At 46.5% G+C, this 17,361-nt stretch overlaps 1 protein-coding gene across 8 annotated transcripts in view; it reads left to right on the top strand.

Annotated features, from left to right (window-relative positions):
- The window catches only part of myo6a (myosin VIa), a 66,915-nt gene that overhangs the window by 29,423 nt on the left and 20,131 nt on the right, over positions 1-17,361 (top strand). For 6 of the 8 annotated variants that reach the window (XM_035423102.1, XM_035423104.1, XM_035423105.1 and 3 more), the window contains exons 11-24: positions 2,109-2,289; positions 3,442-3,586; positions 6,325-6,482; positions 6,960-7,051; positions 7,609-7,681; positions 9,432-9,559; positions 10,030-10,125; positions 10,533-10,703; positions 13,831-13,869; positions 14,282-14,375; positions 15,597-15,727; positions 15,834-15,911; positions 16,303-16,432; positions 17,077-17,167. In XM_035423102.1, coding sequence (XP_035278993.1) covers positions 2,109-2,289; positions 3,442-3,586; positions 6,325-6,482; positions 6,960-7,051; positions 7,609-7,681; positions 9,432-9,559; positions 10,030-10,125; positions 10,533-10,703; positions 13,831-13,869; positions 14,282-14,375; positions 15,597-15,727; positions 15,834-15,911; positions 16,303-16,432; positions 17,077-17,167 — 1,607 coding nt within the window. Of the gene's footprint in view, positions 1-2,108; positions 2,290-3,441; positions 3,587-6,324; positions 6,483-6,959; positions 7,052-7,608; positions 7,682-9,431; positions 9,560-10,029; positions 10,126-10,532; positions 10,704-12,051; positions 12,185-13,830; positions 13,870-14,281; positions 14,376-15,596; positions 15,728-15,833; positions 15,912-16,302; positions 16,433-17,076; positions 17,168-17,361 lie in introns of those variants that run through there. The other 2 variants (XM_035423110.1, XM_035423109.1) reach the window with 2 other exon arrangements.

A 17,361-nucleotide genomic window follows, 5' to 3' on the forward strand; every position in this document is an offset into this window, starting at 1 on the left:
TCTGTACACTTCTGCTAGGCACGATGTCCGATGCCACCCCCCCCCCCCCCCCCCCCCCCCCCCGTCTCATTGCTCAACAGTGACTATTAGAGGCCTGAAATCCTTCGGAACTGTACCTGCAACAACTCCGCTGGTGGTTTCCGGTGTGCTAAGTGTCCAGCCGACCTCGTGCATTGCAGCGGATGTACATTGTTATTTTTGGGATGCTAAATTGACTTAACTGAGGACATTGCAGTGATGGAAAAGGTCTACGGTGGTAACTGGCCACTAGTAATAGTACTATAGTAAGACACTGTGAACTACTGATAAAAGCCTAGATGTCTTTTAGGTGGTTTGATTATTGCCTGCTTTTGGAGAGCAGCTGGAGATGGCCTTGCTCTTCACAGATGCAGTTTTTGGAAATGCCCAATAAGCATGAATTTAAACATGAAATGCATTGATAAGTGCCAAATGCGGGAGGGGGGGGGCGATGCAGTAAATAGTTTTATGTATCTGCTAAAAGTCTAGTAATGAGTGTCTTCACCACGGGTGGGGTGTAAGACTGATGAGCAATATAACGCTACTGTCCATTCCCCTGCGTCTGATGAAACGGGTTTTAATGTGATTATTCTGTGCCGCTGTTCATTGCTGATAATCACAAGCTGTGCATCTTTTTATGGTGCTTCTTTTCTGTGTAATGCAGGACAATAAGGTGATCTCTTTCCCTAGCCAGGGCCTTTAAAACACCGTGTGCTTATGACGCAGGTGTTGGGATTCGCTCTCGGTGGAGAGAGAAGTGGAGCTAATGCGTGCATCAGCTTTTAATGATTGTTGTGCATGTTTGTGCAGTGCAGAGGTTGGTGTGCTGGGGTGATTTCCGTTGGTGGTGGGGTGTTCTATCCTTTCGTGTTCAGCTACTGTCTTGTACAGAATGTCACAGTGTGGTATTTAACCCTTTGAAGAGTTGGTTTTTTTGGAATGTTTTTGGAAAGTCAGTGTTCTGGAACTCCATTGCTCTCAATTACCAGTAGTGATTGTTACATCAGCATTACAAAGTTATAATCCCATATTTGAGATCTTACACCTTCAATAGTTAAGCTGGTGATGAGGGACTCAAGATTATTCAGTATATTAAAATGCACCACATGCTGTCAGAGACGACCTCAGGGTATCTGTGATGGTTGAGATTTTAGTTACTCACACATTGTAAAAAGCTGTTTTAAATGTTTCCAGACGCGAATAATTATGAATCACGACTTTTCAGAGTTCTTTTGTGCGCTCACCAACTACAGCATCGCAGGACATTGTCTAAATCAGTTGTGGTTTACCAATTAAATCATTTTGTCTGTTGGTATAAATCATTTTCAGTTGACTATTTGACAGAGTTTCAGTGAAATAATTTCGTGGATTTTATTTGGAAGTTGTGAAATTGTTCAGGGCTGGTGACCTAAAAAAACTTCTGTTAACTGCTGTGTTTGTTTTCCAATGGTGCTGTAGGATTCCCTCATACTGTGACATTCTGCTGGTTTCGGTTTCTCTGTGTGTTGCTTTCTGTCTCTTACCTGAAGTTCATACTGAAACTGTATACATCATTAAAGCTATCTCTCAGCTATGGAGAAGGGCTTAACTGTACTGGGGTTTCTATGTGCAATTTTACATGAGCAGAAATGGGGTTTTGCGAATGCCAAATGCAGGTCAGATTCTACACATAGAATTTACACATATTGGAGATTGCCATGGAAACCCCTTGATTGACTCCCTTTAGAACTAATCTTTCAGACTTGAAACTGAGGATTACTTTTGTTCCCCATTGGCAGTGTAGTTTGGCTAACAGTTTGGACACACTTGCTAATTAGAAATCACCAGGCCATTGCAAATTACAGATGTTTTCACCAAAACGCATCTCATTTGATCCCGCCCAAAAATGAAGTGACTGTTTTAATAGGTGTTTAATTGCAGTGGGCGCAGGAGGAAGGTCAGAATGGCGATTTCATCTACTCCTAAACCTGCGGACGAGTTTGTCTGCAATTTAGTTGTCTGCAATTTAGCTGAGCGCAACATCAGGACGGTTCGCGTGGATAGGAGGTGAGGAGGAGGAGTCACGAAGGGGCTTTCCTGTGGTTTGACAGCACCTGAAGGCGGGGTCGCTCAAGGACCCGCTGCTGGATGACCACGGGGACTTCAGCAGGATGTGCGGGGCGATGAAGAAGATCGGCCTGGACGACACGGAGAAGCTGGACCTGTTCCGGGTGGTCGCCGGCGTCCTGCACCTGGGGAACATCGACTTCGAGGAGGCGGGGAGCACCTCGGGTAGGGAGCCCGTCGTGAGGGGAGGGAGGGAGGGCCCACGCGCGCCCTGTCGGCGGATTTAGCGCTAATCTCGCCCGTAAACCCCGCTTCCCTTTTTTTTTTTTTACGAAACGCGGCAACCGGGAACAAATCCCCGGATAAAGAGGCTCAATGAAGGAATAAAGAAAGAGCGCAGGCAGAAAGGAAATGGATTTTCCCGGGCATTGATTGCTCGTGCGAAATTGTGGTGCGTTAACTGTCCTCGCGGTGACATGAAAAGGCTCTTCGCGGTCTTCCGACCAAATTTGGCATAATTAATTTTGAATTAATTTCGGTTGACTGATTATGGGACGTCGCTGTCCTTGCTGAATCTTTCCTGGGCCGGCTCCAGCCCCACTCCAACCTGGCAACTTACCGCAGCTCTCCCTCTCAGACCTCTTAACTCTGCTTGATGTATTGAAAAGCGCAGTAATGTCAACATTGATGGAGTGGGGTAGCCAAGGACTAATGGAAGCCATTTCAGGTTTAAATGGATGAACACTTGGGTTACCTCTTACCGATAAATCACCCCTGAAGCATCACGGTGTAGATCATCATCAGATCTGCATCCTGCTATTGATGCCAAATGAGGTAAATAGGGTGCAGTGTTGCGTTGCTGTTGAATTGCATTACCTCTGGGATTTTCCATTTGCGGTGTTTGTGTCGAGTGCGACATCGTTGTTTGTGTAATTAAAAAAGCATCAGCGAGTGGCTTCAGTTAAGTTATAGGTGGAAGGACGCATCGAGCGGTTGTTTATGGGAATTCGGTTTAGCCATTCGTGTGTGCGATTGCCCACATCCCACCCACACATTTACGGGCGACAGGGTTAGAGAGAAATAAAACCTGCGTGCCTGCGTGAGCCATGTTCTCTCCACGCTTGGCCGTGTTCGTGTGTTTGTATGAATTACGCAAACGTGCTGACGTGTGTACCTGTACGTATGCTTGTGTGCCTACATGTGTGACAGGGAGAACGAGTGGGGGACGTCTTAAAAACTCTGTGTCAGTGATGCGCCTTCTCTGTGTAGGCATCTTTCCTGTGTGAATAGCATGTTTTTTCTGTGTGTGTGCGCAAGCGTAATATACATAATATTTATTATAAAATAAAATATACGTGTATGTGTGTGTGTTGTCAGGCGGCTGCAACCTGAAGAATCAGTCCAGCCAGTCTCTGGAATACTGCGCCGAGCTGCTCGGGCTGGACGAGGATGACCTGCGAGTCAGCCTCACCACCAGGGTCATGCTCACGTCAGCAGGGGGCGCCAAAGGAACGGCAATCAAGTAAGGCCGCCCGCTGCCTGCGCGTCACTGCGCGTACATGGCAGGGAGAGTGTGAGAGATGTGTGTTTTTGTTCTGCTCAAAGCCAATGAGGGAAGCTATAAAATTCACTGTATTTTAGTAGATTGAACTGGTATTTTATGGAATGCATAGTATCAAATGTCAATCATTTTTTAAAATGTTTCCAACAGTTTCTATTTCCAGTTTTCTTTTGAGTACTTTGTACTCTCATCACCATAAACATGTAACATAAGAATACATGCTTTCCAGTATCAGCTAGTATATCCCACAGCCTCTGAACAGGAGAAGAGTTAATCCCCTCCCCCATTGGCTATGTGAAAGGTTCCGTGATGAGCCATTGGACCGCAGGTGATGCGGTTAGATTCGCACTCACAGTCGCTTTCACACTGGCGCAGGAAGCGGCGGAGTGCCGACGAGGCGTCGCTCGGTGTGAAAACGAGCGTGCGGCTCGCGGCTCGCGGCGGTCGGAAACGGGTCCCCCGGCGCTAAGAGCCGCCATTACTCCCGCCATCTTTCCCGCCGTCAAAAACGCGCTTTTAGCATCGACCCCTCGCGATTTTTTTAACCCGCCGCTTTTAATGTGTTTTTTTTTTTTGTTAGCAATTTTTACATTATTTTCAATTGCAAGGCGCTTCCATTCTAAGCAAAGCAATGCGGCCTAGCTGCCTTTTAGCACAGCGAGATTGTACCGGTGCCATCTTTAATTCCTCTTTGTCCGATCCCCTCTCGTTTTTATACAAATGGGGGGAATGAAACGCGCCGCGGCATCGGTGACAGAGTACTTTTAGGAAGATGAAGGGAGGAAATGGAGCGGAAAAAAAAGGCGTCGGAGTGAGGCGGTGCTGTCAGAGGAGCGGTGAGAGAGGGTTCTCAAAGGGCCCGGTAAACGGCCGCCTGACTGATCGCATTTCCGACGGAATCCTCATCCGGTGCCGAGCTCTGCTTTGGCAGGACGCGGTGAAATGCACCCGAGGGTCTCACCCCGGATTTTATGCGCCAGTGCGAAGCGCCCGGCCCGCCCGGTTACGAACGCGCTGGGACAGTCGCCGGGGTCATCCGCGGGGAGCTTAGCGCGCGTTGACAGTTTGTTGCCCCCCCGCCCCCACCCTCCTTACTCCCTTAATTCGGAGATTATGTCTGCCGCCTCCAAGATTGTGCGTCGGCTCCAAGATTGTCGTCTGCGAACGCGCGCCTCTCGCGCCTCAAACAAAGAGTCAGCTGGCTTCTGTTTACCTTGGAGCGCGTTTGCGTAGCGCCCAATTAAGGCCGACAATACCGGAGCAGCTGAAAGACTTAAGAGGGCGGTGGGGGGATTTGAACCTGCGTCTATTTTTACAGGTTGCGTAAGGGGGGGGAAAGCTTCTGTTAAAATTAGTCGGCGGCAGAATGGCGTTAGCCCTTTTCGTTTGAGACGGCGTAGTCGTTAAACGTTTTCACCCTGACTGGGCTCGCACGGGGAAACGTGACAGCCTTCCTGCTGAAAGCAGTAAAGAACGCTCACGTCTTTGCGCCGAGCAGTGAAAACCTGTCACTAAAAAAATCTGCTTCAGTGCAAACTGGTGATGTGGCAGGTGTGAGAAATATGGAAATGAGCCAATCACCCGCAAGTGGTTTTTGCTCAGGCTGGCCTACGGTTAGATTGGTCCCATTAATTAATACATGCTGCATTGTTGGTAAAACTTTGATTTGGTGAAGTTGATTTGGTGAAGTTTCAGCTACTGAGCGGGTGCTACCTGGAGTTGGGCATAGAAATGAAACATACCTGCAGGTGGAAGCCTGGGGAGATGTGAAAAGGTAGGGGTAGGTGAGCTAAGAGACGTTGCAATATTTTAAAAATAATTTTCATTTCATTTTCTTGTCAGTCTTCAACATTATAGTATTAATTCCTTTGAAAGGTGCAATTAAACAGTACAAGACAAAGCACTACACAGTAGGGACAGCACGCCATGTGATTGAAATGCCCCATTTAGATTAAAATATGAGACCGCATTATGTCAATTGAAAACTATTTAGTATGAGTTATGAGATGTAATTAACTGTAAAACGCAGAAAAATAACCTCAATAAGAATATACAAAATGCGACATTATTACACATATAGTAATCTGCACTGTGCAACTAAATGGCGGTCTTCATCACAGGCAAAGTTATTAATGTTAATTTTCCCCAATGAAATTTTGTGCATTGCTGGGTAGCTAGTCTGTGTGGAAAAACTAAAGAGAATTATTTCCTTATTGAATGAGTATGAAGCAAATATCCAATAATCGTTCCGTCTGCTGAGTTCTAAACATTGAGGCTTATTGGGGCTGTGGTGTCCTGAGTTGCTGAAATGCAGTGGTGGATGCAGAGCTGGGTGGGGGGAGATTAGCAGGGCGTTTGGGATTAAAAATATTCCTTTCTTCCCTGCGTTCTGCCCTTTTTGTCTTTGCTCATCATTAAATTGCCTCCATGGCCGTGGCTCTCCTGCCAGGATGGTATTTAATGCACACTTGGTGTGCCTTTGCTCTGGTGTCTTTGATATGAAAGAGTGTTTTTAAAGCTAGTTTGTCTTCAGCCCCCCCCCCCAGCTGGGATATCTGGGTCATTTCGGGGGGCTGCTCTGTCTCCGATGAATTCGGCGCATGGGCGTGGCAGCGGGAGAAAGCGGCGCGCTCCGGTCTTGGCTAGAGCCGGGACCCGCTTTTATTTTGACGCCTCGTGCTCCTGTCCCGTCTCCCCAGGGTGCCTCTGAAGGTGGAGCAAGCCAACAACGCGCGGGACGCCCTGGCCAAGGCGGTGTACAGCCGCCTCTTCGACCACGTGGTCACCCGAGTCAACCAGTGCTTCCCCTTCGAGACCTCCTCCAGCTTCATCGGGGTCCTGGACATCGCCGGGTTCGGTCAGTATACCCGCCCCGCCCACAGTCCTCCAAACCACACACCCCATTCAACAGCAAACCATCTTATGATTTTGTTTTGGTGCGGGACACACCACTTACACACACTGGGCATCATTCGCGAAACATGCGTACGATCGTATTTGATCATAAACTGCGTGCAAGAACGTTTCCACGAACAATTCGGCATCTTTTTTTTTTCTTATCTGTGTTTGTTCACGGCTGTTTTCTTATGCTAATCACATGAACAGGATTCCGCATAAAATTTATGAACAGTCAGCATTTCATCATCTCATACACCTGGTATATGCACAAATCCAGGTCTGCACACGTGTTATGAATCACATATTGTTTTTTTCGTAGGAACATTTTTAAGAACAAAAGTAAGAATGATTTAAGAAATGTTTTGTGAATGCGAACCATTGTTTCTGGGGCAGTACTGTCAACTGGTGAAATACACTGTACTTAATGTCTCCTCAGAGTACTTTGAGCACAACAGCTTCGAGCAGTTCTGCATCAACTACTGCAACGAGAAGCTGCAGCAGTTCTTCAACGAGCGCATCCTGAAGGAGGTGAGCATGCCGGGGGCGTGGCCCGGGCCTCGTTACCGCCAATCCACCGCGATGCGCCGCTCCACTCCGCAATCTTGTATCTCGTTGCCCTTTTTTCGGAAAGGTTGCTCTCGAACACACGCGCGCGCAAAAAAAAAAAAAAAGTCTGTCGGCAACGACAAACTTTGGCGAGCCTGCTGGTTCAGAAGCTTTAATTCCCCGATCTGATATGTTCCAGTGCTGCTCTATAATTCATTCATGGGGCTACCTGAGACAAAGACATCAGACAGGCCAATAAATATTCATTTGAATTCAGATGCTCCAACCGTTTCTCCCTCACGGATGTCCTTCGGAACAATTTGCGGTATAATAAAGATACAATAAACAAAGGGCCGGCAGGCTTTTGTTTATTTAGTCGCTGTTTATTTATTTATTTATTTTTTCGTTCATTTATTAATTTTCAGCCGCTAAGAGGAGCATGTATTTCTCTGACGGTGTACCGGTGCCAGGAGAGAGTCCCTTGTGTTGAATTAGTGAGCGGCGAGGTGCTGATGGGAAATTTGTGTGTGCGATTTCAGGAGCAGGAGCTGTACCAGAAAGAGGGGCTGGGAGTCAACGAGGTTCACTACGTCGACAACCAGGACTGCATAGGTCCGTCTCCGCTGCTTCCCGCTCACACGCTTAACGCGCTAACTGCTAAACTACCTCCCTCCACGCTCCCCCCTCTCTCCCTCCCTCCCTCCACGCTCCCCCCTCTCTCCCTCCCTCCCTCCACGCTCCCCCCTCTCTCCCTCCCTCCCTCCCCACTCCCATCTCTCTCCCTCCCTCCCTCCCCACTCCCCCCTCTCTCCCTCCCTCCCTCCCCTCTCTCCCTCCCTCCCTCCCTCCCCACTCTCCCCTCTCTCCCTCCCTCCCTCCCCACTCTCCCCTCTCTCCCTCCCTCCCTCCCCACTCCCCCCTTTCTCCCTCCCTCCCTCCCCACTCCCATCTCTCTCCCACCCTCCCTCCCTCCCCTCCCCCACCTCTCTCCCACTCCTCCCTTTCTCCCTCCCTCCCTCCCCACTCCCATCTCTCTCCCAACCTCTGTCCCTCTTCACTCCCCCCACCCTCCCACCCACCCTCCCTCCCCACTCCCCCCTCTCTCCCACCCTCCCTCGATGTTCTGCTGTCCTGCTGGGCGCCAGACTCTTTTTGCACTTTTCAAAGTGACTCTTGAAGACCCCCGATTGCCTTCTGAAGCCGCGAGGTGTGCCGCGCGCGAGGGGTTTAGAAGTTCTGTGAGTCGGACGCTTTCGGCTGCGCGTCTGACCGCGAGCGGCCCCGGGATCGTAATCTGGGGGATTTGAAAGCGGAGAGAACGGCCGAATGATGGGTCTGGGAGGGAGGGAGAGAGAGATGAAGGGAGGGGGAGGGAGGGAGGTACGGAGCGGCAGACTAAAAGGGGCGGTGTGAAAACCAGTAAATGAATCCATAAATCGATGCGCGCGCGCAACACACAAACACATACACACACGCATGCACCGACGCGCACACACTCACGCACACACACACGCCCACAGACCATGTCGGCAGTGATGTCTGTCAACACGTTCACAACCTTCTTTTTCAACATAAATACAACAGCCATTCCTTTCGAGGAGCATCAGTTGCGCCCTCTTGTTTATGTTCGCAGTGTAACGGGAAAGGTATTCGGGCAAATCCTCTGGCAAAAAAAACTAGCAGAAGAATGAACTTGATGTTGAATCTGTTGCGCAAAATTGCTCCTGGCTCCTGGAGAGTTATAATGGCTGTCTCGGGCCTGCGATACTTTGCAGTGTCATGAGTCAGCGAGACTCCGTCTGCTCAGTTAAACTGGAACAGAGAAAGCCAGCTGTTTGTAGAGAGTGGGCCGTTAACAGTTTGCACGAGAATTTACGCCGAGACAAACGGGAGTCATCTTAATTATGAAACATGGGTGAGTGTTTTTCGTGAGCTTTGCCATCTCAGCCATTTTGGCTCTGTCACCATTTTGCGTGGTTGCTGGAGCGTTGGTTTCAGAGCTGTTCCTTCTCCTCAAAACATATCCCACGTCGCGGCTGACAGGCTGTCGTCCCTTAATGCAAATGCGCGTTTTGATTGACGGGTCGAGATGTCCTGCTCTGAACTGCGTGTTGTGCTTGCTGTGCTTCGTTTGTCTGGGAGGCAGGCTCTGCTTTCTTCAAAGGCCAGGAGCCTGACATTTATTTCGTTCTATATCTGAGTTTTCACAACATGCTTTTCTTCAGGCCTGTGCTGTATAAATGCTAAAAGGCTAATTAAATGCTCGGTGTTGGATGCGCGTGTGTCTTGAATCACTGTTCTGCATAAGACCTCCCCCTTTTACTCAGTACCCTCAGCTTACGGGCCTGGTTTGAACCCACAGACCTGGTGGAGGCCAAACTGGTGGGCATCCTGGACATCCTGGACGAGGAGACCCGTCTACCCCAGCCCACCGATCAGCACTTCACAGAGACCGTGCACAGCAAGCACAAGGACCACTTCCGCCTGACCGTGAGGACCGCACCTCTGCTTTTATCTAGGGCTTCAGTGCCTCGCAGGGCTGAGGACCGCTGACTGCAGGAGCGGTCCAAAAGCCAATGCTTGTCTCACTGCGGTATTTAGGATTTTTCAGAGACAGGTTTTGAAATCATTTCTGTCAGCCTGGTAGTGAGAAAAGGAAGAGAGGAGTGAAAAGGGGTGTAGTTAAGTGTATACATGTTGTTGGAAGAAATGGGAGAAAGAGAGATTACATTAGATGTTAACATGGTAACAAACAAAGCTATTGGCGTCCAGATATTTTGTGTTGAATACCATTTGTATGTTTTTCATTGTGGATTTAAATAATGTGTTTAACTGCCAATGAGTGTCAGTAAGCTAGCAAGCAAGGTGTGTGTGTGTGTGTGGGTGTATCTGCAGTGTTCATGTGTTCGTACGTTAGGCTGTATGGTTTTTGGCTCAAGATGGCTGCCTCCACCCCTCAGGTGCCCAGAAAGTCCAAGTTGACGGTGCACAGGAACGTGCGGGACGACGAAGGCTTCATCATCAGGCACTTTGCCGGAGCTGTCTGCTACGAAACGGTACATCTGACAGGAAGAGCGATGAGATCGTCTTACCTGTGCACACTTCATTAGCTTAACTCGGGGACCTGTCTTTCCCCCCCCCGTTAAAACGACTTTTAACAACTTTTTTGGCATCGTTTCCTTCGCTGGATTCATTTCTCGTGTCACTTAGCACAACTCTTCCCGTGGAATATTTAAATTTTCGGTGGTAATGCCCTCGGGGCTATGAGTGAATGTGAATCGGGTTTGTTCAGCCCAATGGATAGCATTTGATATTAAAAAGTGAATTTTGCCCGAACCTTTAGATTTATGAATAACATCATCCCTAGCGTTCCCTATGCCTGCACTCGCAGATTTGTTTTGCTTGGGTATTATGCTTTTTGGGTGGCTTTAGTGACCCGAGACACCTCTCTGTTGGTCTTCAGGTAAAGTTTGTGGAGAAGAACAACGACGCCCTCCACATGTCCTTAGAGTGCCTGGTGAGCGAGTCTAAGGACAGGTTTGTTCGAGAACTCTTCGAAAATTCAAATAATTCCAAGGACTCCAGGCAGAAGGCCGGGAAGCTTAACTTCATCAGCGTGGGAAACAAATTCAAGGTGAGGGGAATGCAAGCGCAGTTTATCGGTACACTGCAGTCATAACATATGGGTGGAACGTCTGCTTACTTACTTACGTTTAAATTTCAAAAACAAATGTAAGGCAGTAGTAATACTTTTTTAAATGTTTTTTTTAATTTTAATTCAAGCTAATAAAAGGTGTTCATAACAAAATAATTTTATAAGATTTTACTTTCGTCTAAATATTTCCCCACTCATTTCTGTGTATTCCAGCGCTAATACAGATACCTTTATGTATAAAGGCACTGTGAGAGCTAACATTCTCTGGTATTTCACATAACTAGATATTGGTTACAGCAATCATTTTTGCAAAGTTAGCCCATTATTCTAAAATGATGCATACTGCACGATAAGGTATGATTTGTTTTAGCTCACATCCTCTTACTGTAGCTACAGTGTGAAGTATTTCCTCGTATTTATGAGTACCCTCAAAGCTAACGTCTGGAACACACATCTCACATTTATGAGATGTGACGGAAGCTGTGTTTAACCTGCTGAATGCAGGTCCATACAAGTATTTCTTTTGCTTTTTCAATTGTTTCCGTGTAGCAGTAACTGAGCTTATTTGGTCTGAGTCATTTTTATTCATTTAAGATCTGTGGGAGGGCCACCTTCCGATGGTTTCAATGAGCAATTAAATACTCATCTGGGAGTTTAGCAGAGCATGCATCAAGATTACTGCCCTTTCACTTCTAAAAACACCCATATGACTCATATTTGCATTGCCCAACCAGCTCTGTCATGATTTCTGCGCTATAAAAATTACTTCATTAACTGACCTCATAAAATGACAAAAAAAAAAAACTTCATAAAATTTCTACACGGGTCCATAATATTGGAAACTAAAAACCATTAAAAATGCATAAACATTAAAAATGTATTAAAACCAGTGTGTTTTCATTCTTGGGTGATGAGCCAAACTGATACAGATTGGTGTGCACCCATAAAAAGTAACAGTGTATTAACTCTGGTCTCTGGCGTTGAATTGCATCTTACTGAAGATAAAGAAGGTAGAAAATGGATCCACATTTAGTCTCACTCTGAATTCAGTGTTTATAATATGTGTCATTAATTACATGGCTAAGTGAATATTGCATTGTTGAATGTATTTAGTCAGTGTATGGAACTGTAATTTTAGCATGCATAATGCAATTGATTAGTTTGAGTAAATCAGTGTTGGGTTCAGTTTCTGTGGAGTGTGCGTCCTCTGTCTGTTTTTTGTGCTCATGTTAATGCCTTTCCCTTCCACTGTTTTCCCTCTCTCCACACCTTCCTCTTCCTCCTCCTCCTCCTCCTCTTCCTCCTGTCTCTCCATCCTTTCCTTAAGAAAGCTGTCATTTAATCTGGATAAACCCAGCTCAGGATGTCTAGCGAGAGAATGAGAGGGAGAAAGACAGAGACAGAAAAAAAAGACAAGGCTTTAGGGCGGTAAAATCAGTCATGATGAAAATAGAATCAGCCAGAGAGAGAAGGTAACTCATCTCCTGTTGTTTTCTCAATCAAAAGAAGCCAACGTACCTGCTTCTGCTCTCCAGTCACTTAACCGTCCCCCATTTTTTTTTGTGTTTTCCCCTTAGTGTTGCCTGTGTGCTACGTCCCGACTGTTGTGTTTCATTTGTCCGCAAAAGCCATCAACAGACACGTCAATCGCTGAGCTTTAGGTAGTTTCAGCTTGTGCAAGAGTGAGACCGTTACATCAGCTCATCCTGATCTTGTTTGTGTGTGGAAAGCACAATAATTTGGATTTTATCTGTGATGAAAGGGTGTTTTTTTTGCCCTGCATAATATTAATTTAGAGCTTTGGAGCACTACAGACTAATGACTGTAATTAAGGCAAAGTTCTGTTCAGCCACCCACTAATAACATGTCACAGAACCAGCAGTTTAATTTCAGAGTAAAAATGTTTACTGCAAAGCATACACTCTTAATGGCAAGGCATGAGCTGTCTTAGACTGGTGCGCTTTCTCATGCCCTTCTGCAAAGCAAGGTCCTGATGTAGGCTGGATGAAAAATATGCCCGTTAACCGTCAAATGTATGCCCTCAATAAGCGTTTATGTCTGTAGCGTGTTGGTGTCAGTTTTGAATGTATTGTTAGTCTGGCTATAATGCTCTCACATGAAAAATGGATTCATTAATGTCCATACATATCACAGAATCTCTGAAATGATGTTGCTGTCTGCGAGTAGTTTTTTTGCGTGTGGGTGAGTTTGGCATGTATAAATTGGCCTACTAGCCTATATTTCATCTCTTCTATCGCAGGAGAAGTAAAGGAGTAGACGCGTTTGTGTTTTTACTTAAAGCATTCGTACATTTTCATCCGTTGGGAGTTGCGGAATTAAGAGCTAAATGTTGGTCGCTGTGCGCCATGAACAACAATTTTTTTTAAAGTCTTCTTTTTTGTTTTTTTCCAATGATAGGTGAAGTTCAGTTTGACCATATTTTTCTTGATAACTGAATCAAGTTACCTCTGGGTTTGTAAAAAATTGCTTCCTCCCTGAAACCTTTTTCCCCTCAGACTTCTCTATTTCGTGACCGGTCAACTAATTTGTATGGACGTATGACCAAGAGCTTTAGTAAGATCCAATAAGCTAATACGAGGTCGATACAGGCTTTTTACCGTAGTCTCAAACAGACGTAACCTGAGCAGTCTCAAGGCATTTTCCCCTTGTGGTAATGAGTGAAAATTGAGGTATTGCATTCATCTGAGCAATGCGAAACCTAGCCAGGCAAAACAATGATTGATATCCTTTTCATCCTTGTGTGAGCCCTTTGATGTGCTCGGTCTCGTGAGGATGCTGTCTGTAAGCGGTTGTCTGTCTGTTACCCACAATGCACGGCTCCTGTTTGTTTATCCGTCCCAGTGCATCGTCAGTGTTTGGAGCTGTACCGTTTGCATGAAAGGAAAACAAATGGTCCTTGTCTTTGTTGTAAATATGATACCCTAAATCTGCTGGCTGCGTTTTTTTTTTTGTTTTTTTTGTGTCTGTGTTTGGATTTTGTTTGGATGCTGACAGCAGATGGATGAATAGTCTTAAGTAAGCATGTTTTTTTTGGTGTGCTGTGCAGTTAGGCCAACCAGCTAACACAATCTGCCTTGTCTCTCAGACCCAGCTGAACCTCCTACTGGACAAACTCCGTAGCACAGTGAGTATCTGCCTTTGTTGTTTTTGTTGTTTCCAGGAAGTTTTAGTTTTCTGCAATTTAATCTAGACCTATCGATTTGATCTCTCTTCTGACTCAATGACATAGCGTCTAGCCAAGAAATGTCCTGAACTTCGTGTTTCTTTCTCCTCGCCGATTGAAATCTCCTATTTATCAAATTGCTAATGCTCTGCTACTCAACTCCAGGTCCTGCGGGCTACAGTGTCTGCTGTTATTTGCTTCGACCGTACACTACACCACCAGATTTCACTGATTTAACTCCGTGGTTCAGATCATTAGTGAAATCAGGTGGAGTAGCGCATGGTTTGGGCAAATGCCTGCAGACACTGTGGCCCGCAGAGCCTGGAGCCGAGTGGCCCTGTGATAATGCATGCTTTATTTGCTCATGTTAAAGGGTTCCAGCTTTATTCGTTGTGTGAAGCCCAACCTGAAGATGGTGAGCCACCAGTTTGAAGGAGGACAGATCCTGTCACAGCTGCAGTGTTCAGGTTTGTGTGGGCCAATCACAGTGCCATCGCTCTAGATGAGCGTCAATATCTTGGCAGCCCTTGCGTGGAATGCTACTTGTTGGATTGGTAGTAGTTGCACTGATGAATAATTTAAACTAATGATAATGTAGACCATATTACAGTGGTTATCAAGCCGTAGCCAGCTTTGCATAATTGCTTGGCCCAATTTACAGACTAATAAAGACCCCTTTTTTTTTGACCTGTCAATTAAAACAAATCTGATGACACTGCACCAGAAACCATAAAGTTAATTTTTTTCCTCCATTTTGTTTTTGCATTGTCTGGAAAATAATTGGGCTTATTCAGTTTGCTAATCAGGCCGCCCACGCTTCGTGAGGGCAAATTTCCTACCATGAACGCATTTTTAGTTAGTTATATCAGCCAGAAATTTCTATGGATTTTTTGCGAGATGGAGCCCTTCAGTACTCAATGCAGTGTGGTGCAAGGTAAATGTGAGATGCCACGGTCAGACACAGTGTGGCCTTTGTCCTTGTACCTGTGCTGTTTTTCAATGTACAAACTCACCTCTGTAGTATCTGCAGCTCAGGTTACAAGGTTCTTCGTGATCTTCATGAAATGGAACACAGGCTGAGAGCAAATGTCTCACATTGGTTCTTACAAAGACAGTCATGATTAAAAACCACACCAATGGCCATTGCTTGGCATGGTCAAGATCTGCAGTTTTTGTGAGATTCCCTTCGTCCTGCTGTGCAGTAAATATTTCGATATGACTTGGATATGAAAAAAATAAAAATCTGTTACTCGTGCTGGGAGAGTAACCCAGAAACCCGCTCGATTTCCAATATGAGCCTAGATTTTATGAACGTGCTTTGAGCATATTTGATTTTCAGCGTTATTTCTGTAATGGTTTCTTTGGTTTGTAATTTATATGATTTATTGATTATTCATTTTTCCATTTGCCGTGTATGCAGCCTGTGTCAATCGAATTCTTCCTTAACTTTTACTTACTTAAAAATCTTACATGAAACTTACTTAAACTTAAAGTGTTATTGTTGTTCTTTACAAATACTTATATTTTATTGTGAGTCAAAAGTAAGGGTAAATGTTGGTTGAATGTGGGCCCTGTGTGTGTGTGTGTATAAGAGTGACAGAAAGGGAGAGACATGTTGCGATTGGTTTTTGCTATGAATATCAGTGCACTGACTCTTGCCCCCCCCCCCCACCCCACCCCACCCCCAGGAATGGTCTCTGTTTTGGACCTGATGCAGGGTGGCTTCCCCTCCCGCGCCCCCTTCCACGAGCTCTACAACATGTACAAACAGTACATGCCTCCCAAGCTGACCCGCCTGGACCCACGCCTCTTCTGCAAGGTCCACCACGCTCTCTCTTGCCCCTCGCTAACTGTCACCCTCACCTCCATTTTACACGCCTGTCATTTCGCTGTACTGTCATTCATTCTGTTATATCTCCATTCAGGCCTTGTTCAAAGCACTAGGATTGAATGAGCATGACTACAAGTTTGGACTGACCAGAGTGTTCTTCAGACCTGGAAAGGTAAGGTCCCGTTTTCCTGTCTGTCTTGTGCATGTTTATGAAATGGTATCTTCAGGCTCCTTAGTCATTATCCATTTTATTGGAGTGGGTTTGGCCACTGATAGCGAGGCCCAAATCTGGATATTAAATGAGTGGAAACAGGACGCAAAAATAGCCCTAGCCCAACAGATGGAGTTGGCAAAAGAAAAGAAAAAAGCTCCTTATGGTCATAGGGAAAGTGTGATGTGAGAGGTCTATAATGAGATGACCTGCTGTTTGATGAGGAAGTGTACAAGGAACTGGAACTTCCTCCTTCCTACACTCCGTTTCACTCATTCTCATGCTCACGCATTCTCACATTCTTTCTTTCATGACTTTGATGAATCTCTGCCTCCCACCCCCATTCTTTCAGTTTGCGGAGTTTGACCAAATCATGAAGTCCGATCCAGACCATCTGGCCGAGCTGGTGAAACGGGTCAACAAATGGCTGATCTGCAGTCGCTGGAAGAAGGTTCAGTGGGGCGCGCTGTCCGTCATCAAGCGTACGTAACCCCGCCCCCTCTCGCGATGACAGAAGCGCAGTGGGGCTCACGCGGCACTGATTCATTCCGTGTGCCAGTTCCACAGAGGATTACTGGTGCCTCTGAGATAAAGTTTCTTACTTTTTTAAATGAGGGAGCCCTAAACCCCTAAACAAGATGTGTTCCTCGTCTACTCTGGCTCCCACAGTCAGACTGAGACACCTTTGGAAACTTGGAAACTGTCAGTTGAAACTTCCCTTCCTGTGAAGGCATTACCTTTTCTTTGGCAGTTCACAAAGTGAACTTTTCACAAAAACTTTTGAGTTTGAATTGGGAGGTATTACTGTCAGCACTGGTAGCCCCCGCGTCCCTTATTAAAAGCATAACATTATAATACTTTGTCATCAGTTGTGACAAACACTGTAGTAGCCAACTCCTCATTTTTCTCCGTCAACGCACCCCCTTCCCCCAAATATCCCCAAGCGAGGCTAAAACTCACAACACAGCCGTGGAACCGATAGGACGTCAGGAATGGGCGAGCCGTCTTTTCCCCGCCCGCGCGCTCACGGCGGACGGCGCTGAACCGCTTCCGCGCGGATCCGTTACCCGGGCTACGGCGTCTGCGCGCTAACCCGCCCTCCCGTCTTGTCTCCCCCCTCCCGCAGTGAAGAATAAGATCCACTACAGGGCGGTCGCCTGCGTTCAGATGCAGAAGACGGTGCGCATGTGGCTATGCAAGAAGAAGCACAAGCCGCGGTGAGTCCCCGCCCCCCCCCCCGCGCTCGCTCCGCCTTCTCCCTACAGGCCCCGTGCTGCTTAGCACGCCGCGTGTTAATCGCCACCGGTCAATCGAGCCACTGGTCCGTTCCCGCTGCTGTTTCGCTGTCTCTGATAAGGGCTTGACGCTAAAGGCTCTTAGCTAATGTCTTGAAAGTTTTTCATTTTGAGGT

This window comes from Anguilla anguilla, chromosome 6 (assembly GCF_013347855.1).
Source record: "Anguilla anguilla isolate fAngAng1 chromosome 6, fAngAng1.pri, whole genome shotgun sequence".
Taxonomy (NCBI): domain Eukaryota; kingdom Metazoa; phylum Chordata; class Actinopteri; order Anguilliformes; family Anguillidae; genus Anguilla; species Anguilla anguilla.